The sequence below is a fragment of the Chenopodium album genome, chromosome 25 (genome assembly GCF_948465745.1).
Source record: "Chenopodium album chromosome 25, dcCheAlbu1.1, whole genome shotgun sequence".
NCBI lineage: Eukaryota > Viridiplantae > Streptophyta > Magnoliopsida > Caryophyllales > Amaranthaceae > Chenopodium > Chenopodium album.
Genome location: NC_137858.1, coordinates 7,918,913 through 7,935,987, shown reverse-complemented (window position 1 = coordinate 7,935,987; position 17,075 = coordinate 7,918,913). Strand labels below are relative to the sequence as shown.

The 17,075-nt window shown below is 35.2% G+C and overlaps 2 protein-coding genes across 2 annotated transcripts; both read left to right on the top strand.

The window, feature by feature from the left end:
* The first annotated feature begins 464 nt into the window (after positions 1-464).
* On the top strand, positions 465-3,754 carry LOC145614646 (cytochrome P450 83B1-like). The gene is made up of 3 exons (XM_081669712.1): positions 465-1,040; positions 2,618-2,936; positions 3,013-3,754. Exons 1-3 carry the CDS (start codon positions 475-477, stop codon positions 3,619-3,621), a joined length of 1,494 nt encoding a protein of 497 aa, XP_081525838.1. The 5' UTR covers positions 465-474; the 3' UTR covers positions 3,622-3,754.
* An 839-nt stretch (positions 3,755-4,593) lies between these two features.
* Positions 4,594-16,647, top strand: LOC145615162 (cytochrome P450 83B1-like). The gene is made up of 5 exons (XM_081670232.1): positions 4,594-4,868; positions 12,038-12,043; positions 15,076-15,427; positions 15,549-15,867; positions 16,030-16,647. Exons 1-5 carry the CDS (start codon positions 4,661-4,663, stop codon positions 16,642-16,644), a joined length of 1,500 nt encoding a protein of 499 aa, XP_081526358.1. The 5' UTR covers positions 4,594-4,660; the 3' UTR covers positions 16,645-16,647.
* Positions 16,648-17,075: the final 428 nt, after the last annotated feature.

Sequence of the window (17,075 nt, the reverse complement as noted above, 5' to 3'; positions counted from 1 at the left end):
GACTTCAACTCTCATCCAACCTGACTCCGAGTTTTTTTTTTTTTTTTCTTCGATTATTCAATATTCTTTGAGAAATTGGGCTATTTGGGCATTTGCAACCCACACCCATTGCCACCACAACCCACACCCAAATTCACGATCCATCAAAGTCAAAGATTTGTTGGAGTATGATTTTTTTTTTTCTCGGATAGTTTGTAGGATCCGACTCTGAACCTCCTCCAACTTGAAATCAGACTTGAATTACTTTTTTCTCGAATTCAGAGTGAATTTTTTCCTCAGACCGGAGCGGAGTGGGATCGGATTGGACTTGTCTGGATTGTCATCCCTGCATACGGGTTGTTACTTGTTAGTCCAAAAAGTCAATCCCTATTAATCGGTGGACCACTAGTACGGAGTAGTTGCATAGCCGCATATGTAGTGCAAGTATAAGCTAAAAACCGTACCATAAGCCAAAACCAAGGAAATCCATATAACATGATAATACTACTAATCTTTCTTGCAACAATCGCCCTTATCTACCTTCTTAGAAAACGTAGGAAGAATGAACCATTTAATCCTCCTCCTGGACCTATAGAACTTCCTATTATCGGAAACTTACACCAATTTGACCCTTCAAAACCTCACATCTACTTTGCTAAGCTAGCAAAGATCTACGGTCCAATCTTGACTACACGATTTGGGAGTGCACCAGCTGTGGTGGTTCAATCAGCCAAGACGGCGAAAGAGGTCCTTCATACACAGGATCTTAACTTTTGCTACCGGCCATCATTGATAGCAACACAAAGACTAAGTTATAAAGGGTTAGACTTAACTTTTACCCAAAACTTTGCATACTTCAGAGAAATAAAGAAAATATGTGTTGTACATCTTTTTAGCTCTAAAAGAGTGGAGTCTTTTACTCCGATTCGACAAGAAGAAGTCTTGAGGATGGTAAACAAGATTTCTACTCAAATTTCTTCTGGTTTAGAAACTGTTAACTTGAGTGAGTTGCTAATGAGTTTTGCAAGCTCCAATATTTGCAGAATTGCCTTTAGCAAGAGGTATGTATTACTGCTTGTAATTGTGACCTTTTGATTAAATTTTGTTGAACTGTACTAAGAATAATCATTATGTAGGTCTAGTGTCTACTACGACTAAATTAAGTTTACATAACTAGTACTGCACTTACTCCTCTGTTTTACAAATTAAGAGCCTTATCTCATACGTTTATTTTCAGTTTAGTTCAGCTCTAATAAGTTCAGTTCAGTTCACTTCAGTTCAATTCCTAATTTTCTTCTCTTATAAAACATTCATTTCAGTTCAGTTAGTCCAGTTCAGTTCAGATCAGATCAGCTCAGTTCAGTTCAATTCAGTCAATGAGAACAAGCCCTAAGTGGAATATTCTCTGTTTTGCAATATTTATATACGACGATTTAACGTGTGCATCGTACTGAATTAGTGAAAGTAATAAAATGTGTTGAATCTTCTTTGCAAGTAACTTCTAAGGACAAAAAAAATTCTCATTCACACATTATATAGAGCAATCCACTTATCATTAATTATGAAAAAGAATACCCTACGTCTTATTATCAACTACGGAGTAAACTCTGCACCACTCAAACTAATGTCTAGTTTGTACAAGCAAATGTACCATGCGCATGGTACATCTGTTTTTAAAAAAAAAATAAAAAAAAAAGCATATTACAAAAATGTAAACAGCATATAGCTAAAGTGATAAAAAAAAATATATTGCTAAAATATAATGAATACAATAATTTCTAAGCATCTATTTTAAATAAGTTAAAGATAATTACTATTTCGTATATCTTTTTATCTCGTGTTCATTGTTAATTTTAAAATCAGTTCCTCAGTAAAACTCTCTCTAAAATTATTTTACAAGATTACAAATATAATGTAAGATTTTATTTTCAAAATTTGTCTATGGATCATGCAAGTTAAATTTAAATAATGTTATAGAATATTATCATGTTCTTTATTAATATATTATAGTTTTTATTTATTTATTTATTTATTTTTTAATATATAGTTTTGTTATAATATATAACGTATATCTTAATGATTGTCATGTGTATTCTTGTAATTAGGGCGAGCAAAAATTCCAGGTGTCCAGAATTGGAATCGGTGGGTCCGAAATCAGATTGGACCGGCTTGGTTTCAATTCCGGGTAACGTTCCAACCGGTTCCAATTCTTAATTTTTTGGACCTGGAATGGGTTGGGTACCCAGTTAACCAATATATATTAAATTAAATTAATTCTGTGTTAAAATTAAATAAATACGAGTATGCAAGGTTAATTGCTGAGGTATTAAGCTTATAAGCTTAGATTAAAATTGTTTAATTAGAATGTTTCATAAAAAAAAAAAAAAAAAAAAAAAAAAAAAAAAAAAAAAGCGGGCATTAAGCTTAGAAATGTTTTTATCTCATTCAATATCCCTAATAGCCCCACTTATAGGATTAAAGTCTTATCAATTGATTAAATATCCCTAGTAGCTTAGATTAAAATTTGGCTATACAAAATAGTACATGGAGCACACACAAAAAATTGCAAAGCATGAACACAAAAAGAAAAAAGTTGAACAAAGTACCTTATAGTTTGATTCAAATGTATGTAACACAGATATGGTGAAGATGAAGGGTCTAACAGGAGCAGATTTCACAACCTTCTGAATGATGCTCAGGCCATGTTCACGGCCTTCTTCTTTACGGATTATTTCCCTTCCTTCGGCTGGCTCGATAAGCTAACCGGACAATCGTCAAGGCTAGAGAAGACCTTCATAGAGTTAGATGTGTTTTATGATGAAATCATTAACGACCATCTTGACCCGAATCGACCTGTATCTGAGACAGAGGACATCATTGATGTTTTGCTACATCTTAGAAAAGAACGTGCCTTTACCTTTGATCTGACTTTAGACCACATTAAAGGAGTTCTTATGGTAATTAATTAAGTTCTTGTCTTACAAATTTATAAAGAGTTTCTAAATTGACTGGTTCTGAATTTGTGTTTCACAGAACATGTTTGTAGCAGGAACAGATACAAGCGCAGCCATGGTAGTTTGGGCGATGACAGAACTAATTAAGAACCCAACCGCGATGAACAAAGTACAAAAAGAGCTTCGAGGTTTAGCAGGCAACAAGGGTTATGTATCAGCAGATGATCTGCCAAAGCTCGAGTATTTTAAAGCCGTTGTCAAAGAAACATTAAGGTTCCATCCTGCAGCTCCAATGCTAATAGTCAGGGAAACACTTGAAAAATGCACTATAGAAGGGTACGATATACTACCAAAGACCCTCGTGTTTGTAAATGCATGGACTATTGGAAGAGATTCTGAATATTGGAAGGACCCGGAAGTATTCATGCCCGAGAGGTTTATGGGAAGTTCAATCGATTATAAAGGGCAGGATTTCGAGTTTATTCCTTTTGGTGCTGGAAGAAAAATGTGCCCTGGAATGCTTCTTGGTGTTGCAAACTTTGAGCTAGCACTGGCCAATTTATTATTCTCATTTGACTGGGAATTACCTGATGGTATGAAAATGGAAGATATTGACACTGATACACTGCCTGGTGTAACTATGCACAAGAAAAATCCACTTTGCCTTGTTGCAAGGAAATATACATAGTTTCTAATCTTTCTATAAGCTTGATCTTAATGATTTATGTAAATCTTCTGAGAGTGACACTATATATGTGTTACGTGTTCCTCATCAATTATTTAAGTTATACATTGTTTGTGAATGTGTCACAACTTATTCATGATAACTTATATTGCAAGATTATTAATGATATGATGGACTGTTATGAATTATTAAGTTATAAGATATAAGCACGTCTGCTGCATGTAAAACAATAATAAAAAAAAATTTAAAAAAAATTAAAAAAATAAAAAATCAAACCTCTATTAATGATACTTTTTTTTTTCTTATTTTATTAAAACACAAATTCTTATATGTGTCTGCCCACTAGATCCTTCATAGAGAACTGTGAAGAGAGTCTAGAAATCAATGAACGAAGAACAGCTATAAGGGTTACTCAATCAATGTTATATGGGTTACTTTGTCAGCATTATAGGAGTTACTCATTCAGTGTTATAGGAATTACTTTGTTGTTTTACAAGCGGTCACATGCACACAAGAAGGGTTTCCCGTTAAACACGTTGGTGGTCAATGTGTGAAAACTTTCCATCAAAAGGTATGATTTTGTGAAAGAAAAAAATTCTGATTAAGGTATGATTTCACAAAAAAAAAAATTATAAAGAGGTTTTTGACAAAAGAATGCTTTTAAAAGGAGGTTTTTGACAAAATTTAAATGCAATCAACAATCTGAGACATCACTTGACCACAAAACCAGTAGTATACTACATGGCGGGCTGGCGGCCCTATGTCATGACAATCATCAACTCTCCAATTATTTTAATACTTCTTTCTAATCATCAATATAATTACGTTTCTTATTTTGATTATTCAGATAAGTTAAAATACATAATTAGAGAAATTTAGAAGAAGACTCTTTTAATATTTGTGTACCTTTACTTTTCAAAAAAAAACAAAGAAAAAAACAATTATGATGTAAATCTAATATAATCTTAGCACTTATCTACTAGTATATATAGAGTGCATATACAAAGCACATTATAAGCCAAAACCAAGGAGATCATTAAGCATGATACTACTACTCATCTTCCTTGCAACAATCTCTCTTATCTTCCTTCTTCGAAAACAAAGGAAAAATGAACCATTTAATCCTCCTCCTGGACCTAAAGGGCTTCCTATTATCGGAAACTTACACCAGTTCGACCCTTCAAAACCTCACATCTACTTTGCTAAGCTAGCAAAGATTTACGGTCCAATCTTGTCTACACGATTCGGAAGTGCACCGTGTTGATGTATAAAGGTTTTGATGATGAGGAACTTAAACTGAAGCAAACTCATCTCATAAAGGTTTCTCAAGTGTTTGTTTAGCTTAGGTGAAATTGATCTTGGAGATGGAAGAAGCAGCTGATGCTAGGAAGCCTTGAAGAAGATCTTTATTCAGAAAGTTATTCAATAAGAAGAAGAGTTCCCTCACAGGAGCTAAGTTCCCTAACAGGAACGTTCCCTAACAGGAACCTGAAGATGAAGGACTAAGTTCTTTGGAGGAACTTAGTAAAACGTGGAGCCCAAGTAAACCTACCAGATCAAGAATGCAGCTCAGCAATAGTTTAGTTAAGATTTTATCTTCTAGATTTATTGTTAAATATGGTAAGTAAGATATGCATGGAATTTATTAGAAGCGTGACAAGATAGCTTGGCAAATTAATTATATCCGGAAAATATAAAAGATAGAATTCGAAAAAGATTTTTAACTTAAAAGCTAATTTCCTAAAATCTGTTTGTTAAAAAGATATTATGCTTTTTAACTAAATATTTCTATCTTATTTTTTGAAAAGATTTTCGTCACAAAGATTTACTTAAAACCGTGTTTTAAGATAAGTTAAGTTTAACTTATTTATCTTTTTGAAAACCTACTTTCTATACGAGACTTGCTTGTATAAATGGTAGAGGATGAAATGAGTTTAGGTTTTTGTGAGTTTTATGCGTGAAGAATTACAGAACTTAAATTGTGTAAGTTTGCCAAGCTTATAAACTTGTCATATTAGTTTCGGGTTTCATGCATAGCTTGCCTATCATATACTAGGTGTTTATTATTTGTATTTGGTTTGGGTTAATTGGGAGAGAGTATTTTGTTAATCTTGTTTATTGTGTTAGCTTCTGGTGAGAAGGGGAAGATTTGTACTTGGGGAGTACGAGTGAGTCTAAGTGTGGGACTTAGACAGGGTAGAACAGGGTGATGTTCTGTAGAGAGTTCTTTTAGGAACTTGAGAGTATAGTCTTTATTATAGTAGGTTGTAACTTGGTGTTTGCCCTATTATAGTGAAGTGGTTTGTGTTTGAAATCCCTAAGGTAGGGTCGAGGTTTTACTTCTAGTTGGGCACTAGAAGGTTTCCTCGTAAAATACTGTGTGCTTTACAAGTTCCTGTTTTATTCTGTTTTGTTATGTTTTATAATTCGAAAAATAGTCACTAAGAACTCATCTACAATTCACCCCCCCTCTTGTAGAGTTCATCTCAACTAACAATTGGTATCAGAGCAAGGTTCTCAAGTGTTTGCAGATAACTTTGCTGAATAAGTTCCTGGAGAGATGAATTACAAGGAGAAACTACAAGAAGGGTACTCAACCCAACGTCCACCTATGTTCAATGGTAAGTTCTATGCATACTGGAAGAACAGGATGGAGATCTTCATCAAGGCTGAAAATTACCAGGTTTGGCGTGTTATTGAAACTGGTGATTTTGAAATAACTCAAACCAATGACAAACATGAGGTAGTGTCTAAATCCATTTCTGATTATGATAAGGAAGATTATCAAAAACTTGAATTGAATGCTTTAGCAATAAAGTATTTACACTGTGGACTTGGACCTCATGAACATAATCGTATCATGGGGTGCAAGTCTGCTAAACAGATATGGGATTTGCTACAGGTAACTCATGAAGGTACCAATGAGGTAAAACGTTCCAAAATTGATTTATTAATGTCTAGATATGAAAGGTTTGAAATGCAATCTAAGGAAACCATAGAGGAGATGTTTACTAGAATCAATGATATAATTAATGAACTGAACTCCCTTGGCAGACATATTCCTATTGATGAACAGGCTAGGAAAATCCTAAGAAGCCTTCCACAAGATGAACGATGGAGATCCAAGGTGACTGCCATGCAGGAAGCTAAGGATTTCACAAAGTTCAACATGGAACAACTAGTTGGATCATTGATGACTCATGAACTTCATCTGAGTTCCAACACTGAAAATTCAAGAAATAAGAGTTTGGCACTCAAGGCCCAAGACTCTGAAGAATCAGAAGTTGATGAGGAAGAGATGGCTATGCTAGTCAGGAAGTTTAAGAAAATGATGAACAATAGGAAGTTTGATAGGAACAAAAAGTTTACAAGTTCCAGAAACACAACGTGCTTTAAGTGTGGATCAAAGGATCACTTTATCAAAGATTGTCCTGTTGAGGATGGAGAGAAAGGAAAGACTAAAGGCAAGGAGCAATCCAAAGAGTCAAGAGTCTACAAGCCTTACTTCACCAAGGACAATGTCAAGAAAGCCATGTTAGCTGCCTGGGGAGATACATATTCAGAGGAAGAGGAGGACCAACCTTTAGAAGAAACGGCTCATCTGTGTTTGATGGCAAAAACTGATGAAGCTGCCAAACTGAAGGAGCTGGAATCTGAGGTATGGTACTCTTACAATAATTTAAAACATCTGTCTAAAGAGAATCTAATAAAAACTGTTTTGGAAATTCAGGAAGATATAAAGGAATTATATAGATCAAAACAGCAAAGTGATAAAGCTTTAGAAACTTACAAAGAGAACAGTGAGTGGGTTGATAACATGAAGTTTGATATTCAATATAGGTTCTTTAGTCTGTTTGATGAAAATAAAATTTTGAAAGAGACTGTTGAAAACCTGAAACATGATAATATACTTCTAAATGTGGAATTATCTTTACTAAAGCTCAGTGTAGACACTCCTAACTCTGAAGTTCCTCCACTTACGGAATATCCGAATTTTGAAAAATTAAAATATGATTTGGAAGATCTAAAAACGGATAAAGCACGTCTTGAGGGGGAACTTGAGAGAGTTAGGAAAGGTAAACAGCCAATAGAGTATAGAGTTCCTGACTGGATCACTAAAGCTCAGACCAAGAGAACAGAAGGCTTAGGTTTTAAGAAGAAGTTCCAAAAAGAAAAGAAGTATGTTAATTTGCCTAGTAGCATTGTTTGTTATTTCTGTGGTAATACTGGACATAAGCAGGTTAAATGTCCAAAGAAAGAAAAATGCACTCAGAAGAATGTCAAACATGTAGAACAAGTCTGGGTTAAGAAAAATGAATCAACTCCTATTACACAGGAACCCAAGGAAACCTGGGTTCCTGACTCTAACGTTTAATTCTTCTTGCAGGTTCCAGTAAGGGGGAACAACACTTGGTACCTCGACAGTGGTTGTTCTAAGCACATGACTGGAGATAAAACTATATTTCTCTCACTGGATGCCTACTATGGAGGAACCGTGACCTTTGGTGACAACATGAAAGGAGATATAATTGCTATTGGTAAAATTGGAAGGTCACGTTCCCATGCTATTGATAATGTATTTTTAGTCGAGGGTCTCAAACACAACCTGTTAAGTATTTCACAGTTTTGTGACAAAGGTAACTCTGTTAGCTTTACTTCTAATAAGTGTAGAATCATCCACAATGACACTGGGAATATTATTTTAGAAGGAACTCGGAAAGGGAACACATATGTTGTGGATCTTAACGAGGTTTCTAACAGCAGTTTAACATGTCTCAGTGTTATTGGGATGATCCTCTTCTATGGCGCAAAAGATTTGGCCATGCAAGCTTTTCTTTACTTGATAAATTAAGATCTAAGAACTTAGTGGAAGGACTTCCTTGCATTAAGTTTTTGTATGACAAAGTGTGTGAAGCTTGTGCTAAAGGAAAACAGACTCGAATTTCCTTCAAGTCCAAAAAGATGGTAAGTACCAAAAGGCCTTTGGAACTCATTCATATGGATCTCTGTGGTCCAATGAGAATTCAAAGCAGAAGTGGTAAGAAATATGTAATGGTTATTGTTGATGATTTTTCTAGGTTCACTTGGGTTTTCTTTCTTATAAGCAAGGATGAAACGTTTGATGAGTTTGTTGCTTTTGTGAAGAAAGAACAGAGAAGGACAGGAAATAACTTGATACATCTAAGATCAGATCATGGAACGGAATTTGAAAACTCCAAATTTGATGAATTCTGTAATGAGTATGGTATGGACCACAACTTCTCTGCCCCAAGAACTCCACAACAAAATGGAGTGGTGGAACGCAAGAATAGAAGTCTTGAAGACATGGCAAGGACAATTCTGATATCAAGCAGACTACTTAGGAACTTCTGGGCAGAAGCAGTCTACACAGCATGTTATATACTCAATAGAGTATCTGTTAGAGCCATCACAAACAAAACTCCTTATGAACTGATGAAAGGGAGAAAACCTAATATTTCTTACTTTAGATCTTTTGGTTGTAAATGCTTTGTCCATAATAATGGTAAGAGGAACTTGGGAAAGTTTGATGAACGAAGTGATGAGGCTGTATTCCTAGGATATGCTTCAAATAGTAAAGCCTACCGAGTCTATAATAAAAGAACGATGTGTGTTGAGGAGTCTGTACATATTATATTTGATGAGACTGAACAATTGATTGATGTACAGGATTGTGATGATGATTTTGAAATTGGACTTGTGCGCAAGCAGAATTCAGATGAGGAACCAGCATCACTGCAGAAGCAGCAAGTGGAAACTGCTGAAGTAACGAACCCTGAAGCAAATGCAGAACCAGAGTTGGAGAATGCACCAGGAACCCCACATCAAGAACCAAACGAAAATCATAATGAAGGACAACAAGTGGAAACTCCTGAAGAAGTTCAACCTGAGATCCAGAATGAAGTTCCTGCAGAAGAACCAGTCAACAATAATGAAGAAAGATTGTATCCAATCAAAGATTTCACTCCAAGGCCCTGGAAACATCAGAAATCTCATCCAGTAGATGCAATCATGAGTGACATAACCAAAGGAACTCAAACCAGATCTCAGCTTAGGAACTTCTGTGCATTCAATGCATTTCTTTCTTCTATGGAACCTAAAAATTATGTTGAGGCTTTGACTGACGCTGACTGGATTAATGCTATGCAAGCTGAACTGAATGAATTTGAAAGAAATAAAGTTTGGCATCTGGAACCTAGACCAAAAGACAAGAAGTCAATTGGACTAAAATGGGTGTTCAGGAACAAACTAGATGAACATGGTATTATTGTCAGGAACAAAGCAAGACTAGTTGTACAGGGTTTCAATCAGTAAGAAGGAATAGACTATGAAGAAACATTTGCTTCAGTAGCCAGGTTAGAAGCTATTCGTTTACTTATTGCTTTTGCTGCTTACATGGGATTTAGGCTGTACCAGATGGATGTAAAATGTGCATTCTTAAATGGATATCTAAATGAAGAAGTCTATGTGGAACAGCCTTCTGGATTTGAAAATCCAAAGTTCCCAAACCATGTCTATAAGCTTGACAAGGCTCTATATGGGCTTAAGCAAGCTCCTAGAGCATGGTATGAAAGGTTATCAAAGTTCCTTTTGGCTAATGGATTTAAACGTGGTAAAATTGATAAAACTTTGTTTTTAAAGTCAAATGGAACTGATATCCTAGTTGTACAAATTTATGTTGATGATATTTTATTTGGTGCAACTAATGAGTCTTTGTGCAAGTACTTTGCTGACCTTATGAGTGGAGAATTTGAAATGAGCATGACTGGAGAATTAAATTTCTTTCTTGGTTTGCAAATTAAGCAAACTGAAGAGAGAATAATGATTCATCAGCAAAAATACATTAAGGAACTGATCAAGAAATACAAGTTGGAAAATGCCAAAACCAACAATACTCCAATGGGAACTGCTACTAGATTGGATGAAGATCCATCTGAAACTTGCATAGATCAATCTATGTATCGAGGTATGATAGCCTCACTACTTTACTTAACAACTAGTAGACCTGACATATCTTTTAGTGTAGGTCTGTGTGCCAGGTTCCAAGCAAATCCAAAGGAGTCTCACCTCACAACAGTAAAAAGAATCCTAAGATACTTGAAAGGAACTGATGATTTGAGTCTCTTCTATCCTAGAAGTGATTCTTTTGATTTAAATAGTTTTACTGATGCTGACTATGCAGGTGATTTGGTAAATAGGAAAAGCACTTCAGGTATGGTACAATTCTTAGGACCTTGTTTAGTTTCTTGGGGTTCCAAGAAGCAAAACACAGTTGCTTTATCAACAGCTGAAGCTGAGTATGTGGCAGCAGCTGCTTGTTGTTCACAAGTTCTATGGATAAAACAACAGGTTAGAGATTTTGGTATTATTTTTAAATGTGTACCTATTTACTGTGATAACACAAGTGCTATATGTATCTCTAAAGTTCCAGTTCAACACTCAAAGGTAAAACATATCCACATTAGGCATCACTTTCTAAAAGATAATGTGGAACAAGGGAATATTAAGTTAGAATTTTGCCAAACTGAAAATCAAATTGCAGATATTCTAACCAAGCCCTTGAACAGAGAAAGGTTTGAGAAATTGAGACTGGAACTTGGGATGATCAAGCTGAAGTACTAGCCTCTGAAATTCCAAGATATGGCAGAATCAAAAATAATGTAAATAAAGGAAAAAGAGCATTTATCACAACTTTGGTGTGATAAACATAGCTGAAGTGTCGCCGTTGTTAATTATTGAAGGTAAGTTCATTAAAACGCTCAATTAATTTTGCTAGTAGTAATGTACAGTGTATATGTGTAGAAAGCGTGTTCCAATTGCGTATTTGTGAACAGTGATTTTGCTTTGAAAGTTGAATGAATTTGGAAACAAATTATTTTTGGTAAATACATCTTGCGTGTTTTGATTTTAGAAAATTAATTGAATTTGTTCAATTAATGACTGCTCAGTAAACCCATTAACTTCCTTACACCGCTTCATTAATTATAAAAGCCACCCACAACCACTTCACATCATTTCGCTGTCAAAAACATTTACTCCACTGTGAAAAATCCTTCTACACTATTCTACATCACTGAAGAAGAAAACCATGGCCATAATCACATCACTAAGCTCATCTGAAAATTCCCAAAACAACCAAACCTCTGAACAAGAGGAAGTTTCATCACTTCCGATTGTCTCAAACTCCGAAACACAAATCATAAACCCACCTTCTTCAACCATGCAAAACCCTAACCCCGAACAAATGGAAAACATCACCAAGTCAGTTCTTGACAAATTCAGAGAATGGAAGGCAAAGAAAAGTCAAGAAAAGTCTTTGGAGGATCACATTGAGGAAGTTGAGGAGTTCGCTCGTAATTTGGAAGAGGAAGACTTGGAAAAGGAAAAATCAGAGGAGGAGGAAGAAATCGATCAAGCTGAGCTTGAAGTGCAATTTGATAGGTATGTTGTTGGTCATCGTATTGATTTAGATTGGTGTAGGAGTACTAGGTTTCTTGAATTTATAGATTTAATTAAGTTCCAAGGCTGGGAGTATCTGTTGGTCAAAGTTTCAAATAATTTGATGTATCCAAGTGCCATGACTGAATTCTGTGAAAATTTTGATGCAAAATTGGGAATTATAACAAGTAGAGTAGGAAAAATTAATATCGAGTTAAATGTGGAAACTCTAAGCAAAATTCTGAGAACACCCATGGAAGGGTATGAGACTTACATTAAGGGTAAGTCTAGTGTTAAAGTTGGAAATTACTTAAGTGGTGACATAGTTGAAGCCCTAGGAGGAAAAAGGGGGAAGAATGTTATGAGTCATAATGATCTTAGTCCCTTAAACAAACTGCTATTCAATCTTGTTAAGAAAACTATCTTACCAAGAGTTTCCAAGAAGGGTGAGTCTTGCTTGATGGACATGGCAGTTATTTTTTGTCTGTCAAAGAGAATTAAAATTAATTTTCCATCACTTATGTATCAGCATTTAGCTCATTGTGTTCCAAGTGGAACAAAAGTTGGTTATGGTGCTATTTTGTCAACAGTTTTTGAGAGTTTGGGTGTTAAACTCAAAGGAAAATATGTTGGTTTGGAGGAGAAGCCAGAGAATGTGATTAATGGGAACACTCTGGCTGGTTTAAGTCTGGAAGTTGTTCAGGGAAAAATTCAGAGGTTAGAGAAGGAAGAAGAGAAGGTTGAAAAATCAACAGGGAAGAGAAAGCAAAAGGAAGTAAGTGACAAACCTGTCAGGAAGAGCAGGAGGCTATCTGCATCTGCAAGCTCTCTGCCTAAGACCAGCATGGAGGAGCCCTTAGAGTTAGATACAGATGATAAGGTGATTGAAGGGCAAGTGGCTGAGTTGGTGGATAGGATGGAGAAGGTTGAAATCCAGGTCAAGGAGTCTGCTGGAAAGATTCAGCTTCAAAAGTTGGAAAAACAAGTGCAGGAGCAGGGGAAGGCACTAAAAGATCTGAAGAAATCAGTGCAGGCACAGGACAAAATTCTGAAGGAACAAAAAAAGAAGTTCCAGCAGAAATTGGAAAGTCTTGAGCAACGGTTGGAAGCTCTTGTTGCACAGCAGAGGGAAGACAGCAAGCAGATCCTGGAACTACTGCAGACCTAGCCTATCTTAATTTCCTTTCAGCTTTCCTAAAATAGCCTATCCTAACCTCTTAGCAGTCATGAACATTTTCTTTTGTTTTTAAAATGTTTACATATATTTTAGGTTGTAATAACTTTAGCAGGATGTTAATTTTTGGTTTTAATGAATGCTTTTGGAACTGCCTATACATATATGCAATTGTCTGTTATGAATGCTTAAACAGGAGAGTGGAATTTGCCTAAGGGACGTTAGCAGCGCTGCCTTCAGTTTTCCACACTCGATGAATTGCTTGTGGGGCTGTAGGTAGATGCTTAATAAACTTGAAAAAGCAGGACTTTTTGATAATGCCAAAAGGGGGAAAAGAAGAAGCAAACATGGAGGCTGAAGTTGTTCTGGGTTCCAGTTGAGAAAGTATCAGAAACTTTCTTCTGATATGATGCTTAAAGTTTAGTTTACTTTATGTCTTAGTTAATTTTGTTTTTAGTTTTTGTTTTCTTTAAGTTGTGTGTTTATTTTCTGTCTTTTATTCAAAAATCCAAAAATACGTCATTCTATTTGTATTAACTTTCTCAAAGAGTTTGCTTAAGTTTGCCATCATCAAAAAGGGGGAAATTGTTGATGTATAAAGGTTTTGATGATGAGGAACTTAAACTGAAGCAAACTCATCTCATAAAGGTTTCTCAAGTGTTTGTTTAGCTTAGGTGAAATTGATCTTGGAGATGGAAGAAGTAGCTGATGCTAGGAAGCCTTGAAGAAGATCTTTATTCAGAAAGTTATTCAATAAGAAGAAGAGTTCCCTCACAGGAGCTAAGTTCCCTAACAGGAACGTTCCCTAACAGGAACCTGAAGATGAAGGACTAAGTTCTTTGGAGGAACTTAGTAAAACGTGGAGCCCAAGTAAACCTACCAGATCAAGAATGCAGCTCAGCAATAGTTTAGTTAAGATTTTATCTTCTAGATTTATTGTTAAATATGGTAAGTAAGATATGCATGGAATTTATTAGAAGCGTGACAAGATAGCTTGGCAAATTAATTATATCCGGAAAATATAAAAGATAGAATTCGAAAAAGATTTTTAACTTAAAAGCTAATTTCCTAAAATCTGTTTGTTAAAAAGATATTATGCTTTTTAACTAAGTATTTCTATCTTATTTTTTGAAAAGATTTTCTTCACAAAGATTTACTTAAAACCGTGTTTTAAGATAAGTTAAGTTTAACTTATTTATCTTTTTGAAAACCTACTTTCTATACGAGACTTGCTTGTATAAATGGTAGAGGATGAAATGAGTTTAGGTTTTTGTGAGTTTTATGCGTGAAGAATTACAGAGCTTAAATTGTGTAAGTTTGCCAAGCTTATAAACTTGTCATATTAGTTTCGGGTTTCATGCATAGCTTGCCTATCATATACTAGGTGTTTATTATTTGTATTTGGTTTGGGTTAATTGGGAGAGAGTATTTTGTTAATCTTGTTTATTGTGTTAGCTTCTGGTGAGAAGGGGAAGATTTGTACTTGGGGAGTACGAGTGAGTCTAAGTGTGGGACTTAGACAGGGTAGAACATGGTGCTGTTCTGTAGAGAGTTCTTTTAGGAACTTGAGAATATAGTCTTTATTATAGTAGGTTGTAACTTGGTGTTTGCCCTATTATAGTGAAATGGTTTGTGTTTGAAATCCCTAAGGTAGGGTCGAGGTTTTACTTCTAGTTGGGCACTAGAAGGTTTCCTCGTAAAATACTGTGTGCTTTACAAGTTCCTGTTTTATTCTGTTTTGTTATGTTTTATAATTCGAAAAATAGTCACTAGGAACTCATCTACAATTCACCCCCCTCTTGTAGAGTTCATCTCAACTAACACACCGGCTGTGGTGGTTCAATCAGCCAAGACGGCGAAAGAGGTCCTTCATACACAGGATCTTAACTTTTGTCACCGGCCATCAATGATCGCAACACAAAGACTAAGTTATAAAGGGTTAGACTTAGCTTTTGCCCATAGTTATGCATACTTCCGAGAAATAAAGAAAATATGTGTTGTACATCTTCTTAGTTCTAAAAGAGTGGAGTCTTTTACTCCGATTCGACAAGAAGAAGTCTTGAGGATGGTAAACAAGATTTCTACTCAAATTTCTTCTGGTTTAGAAACTGTTAACTTGAGTGAGTTGCTAATGAGTTTTGCATGCTCCAATATTTGCAGAATTGCTTTTGGCAAGAGGTATGTATTAATTAGTGTATTACTAATATTAATTAACAGCCTTTTGATTTGAATTTGTCAAAATGTATTGGAATTAAAGTAATAATGTTGAACAAAGTAACTTATATCAAATTTATCACAGGTACGATGAAAATGAAGGGTCCAACAGGAGCAGATTTCAAGACCTTCTAAAGGATGTTCAGGCCATGTTCGCGGCCTTCTTCTTTAAAGATTATTTCCCTTTCATCGGCTGGCTTGATAAGCTAACCGGTGAATCATCGAGGCTTGAGAAGACGTTCAAAGATTTGGATGTCTTTTACGATGAAATCATTAGCGACCACCTTGACCCAAATCGACCTGAATCTGAGGCAGAGGACTTAATTGATGTTTTATTACACCTTAGAAAAGAGCGTGCTTTTACCTTTGATCTGACTTTAGACCACATCAAAGGAGTTCTTATGGTAATTAAGTTCTTGTGTTACAATTTTTTTTTGTTAAATTAAATGACAGAGTCTTATAACGATTCATGTTAGCAGATACCAAATTAATTTGGGACTAAGGCTTTGTTATTGTCGTTGTTGTACAATTTGTAAACTGACTGGTTCTGAAAATGTGTTACACAGAATATGTTCGTAGGAGGGTCAGATACAAACTCAGCAATGGTAGTTTGGGCGATGACAGAACTAATTAAGAGCCCAACTTCAATGAAGAAAGTACAAAAAGAAATTCGGGATTCAGCAAAAAACAAGGATTATATATCAACAGATGATCTGCCAAAGCTCGAGTATTTTAAAGCCGTGATCAAAGAAACATTAAGGCTCCGTCCTCCAATTCCAATGCTAATAGTCAGGGAAACACTCGAAAAATGCACTATAGAAGGGTACGACATACTACCAAAAACCCTCGTGTTTGTTAATGTATGGACTATTGGAAGAGATCCTGAATATTGGAATAACCCAGAGATATTTATGCCGGAGAGGTTTATGGGGAGTACAATTGATTATAAAGGACAGAATTTCGAGTTTATTCCTTTTAGTGCCGGGAGAAGAATGTGCCCTGGAATTTTTCTTGCCGTTGCAAACTTTGAGCTAGCACTAGCCAACTTATTATTCTCTTTTGACTGGGAATTGCCTGCGGGTATGAAAATTGAAGATATTGACAATGATACACTTCCTGGTTTAACTATGAATAAGAAAAATCCACTTTGCCTTGTGCCAAGGAAATATACTAGTAATTAAATTTTCTATGAGTTTGTTCATAATGATTTACTTGTCTTTTGAGATTTAGAGAATAAAGGAGAATGTGTGCAGTGTTAAATGTACCTTATCAATAATTTTATTTATACGTTACATATGTATGTACGTGTGCAATAAATTATTAATGTTAGTTTGATTTGATGTCTCAGTTTGGGTTAGTGGAGTCTTAGAGTCATAGTGTGTTACGCATGATGTCATCCTATGTTGAACTATCTTTGACACTTTGTAACATAGAATGAACGAATTAATGTTTAATAATGATTATTATTCTCTTCCATAAACAGTGAGTGTAAATTTTAGGATATTTATTTATAAATTTGTCATTTAAGATACTTTTTTCGTTTAGTAATAAGAGAAATTTGGAATCACTTGTAACACAGGTAACATACATTTGTTTCCTACAAAAATTTATT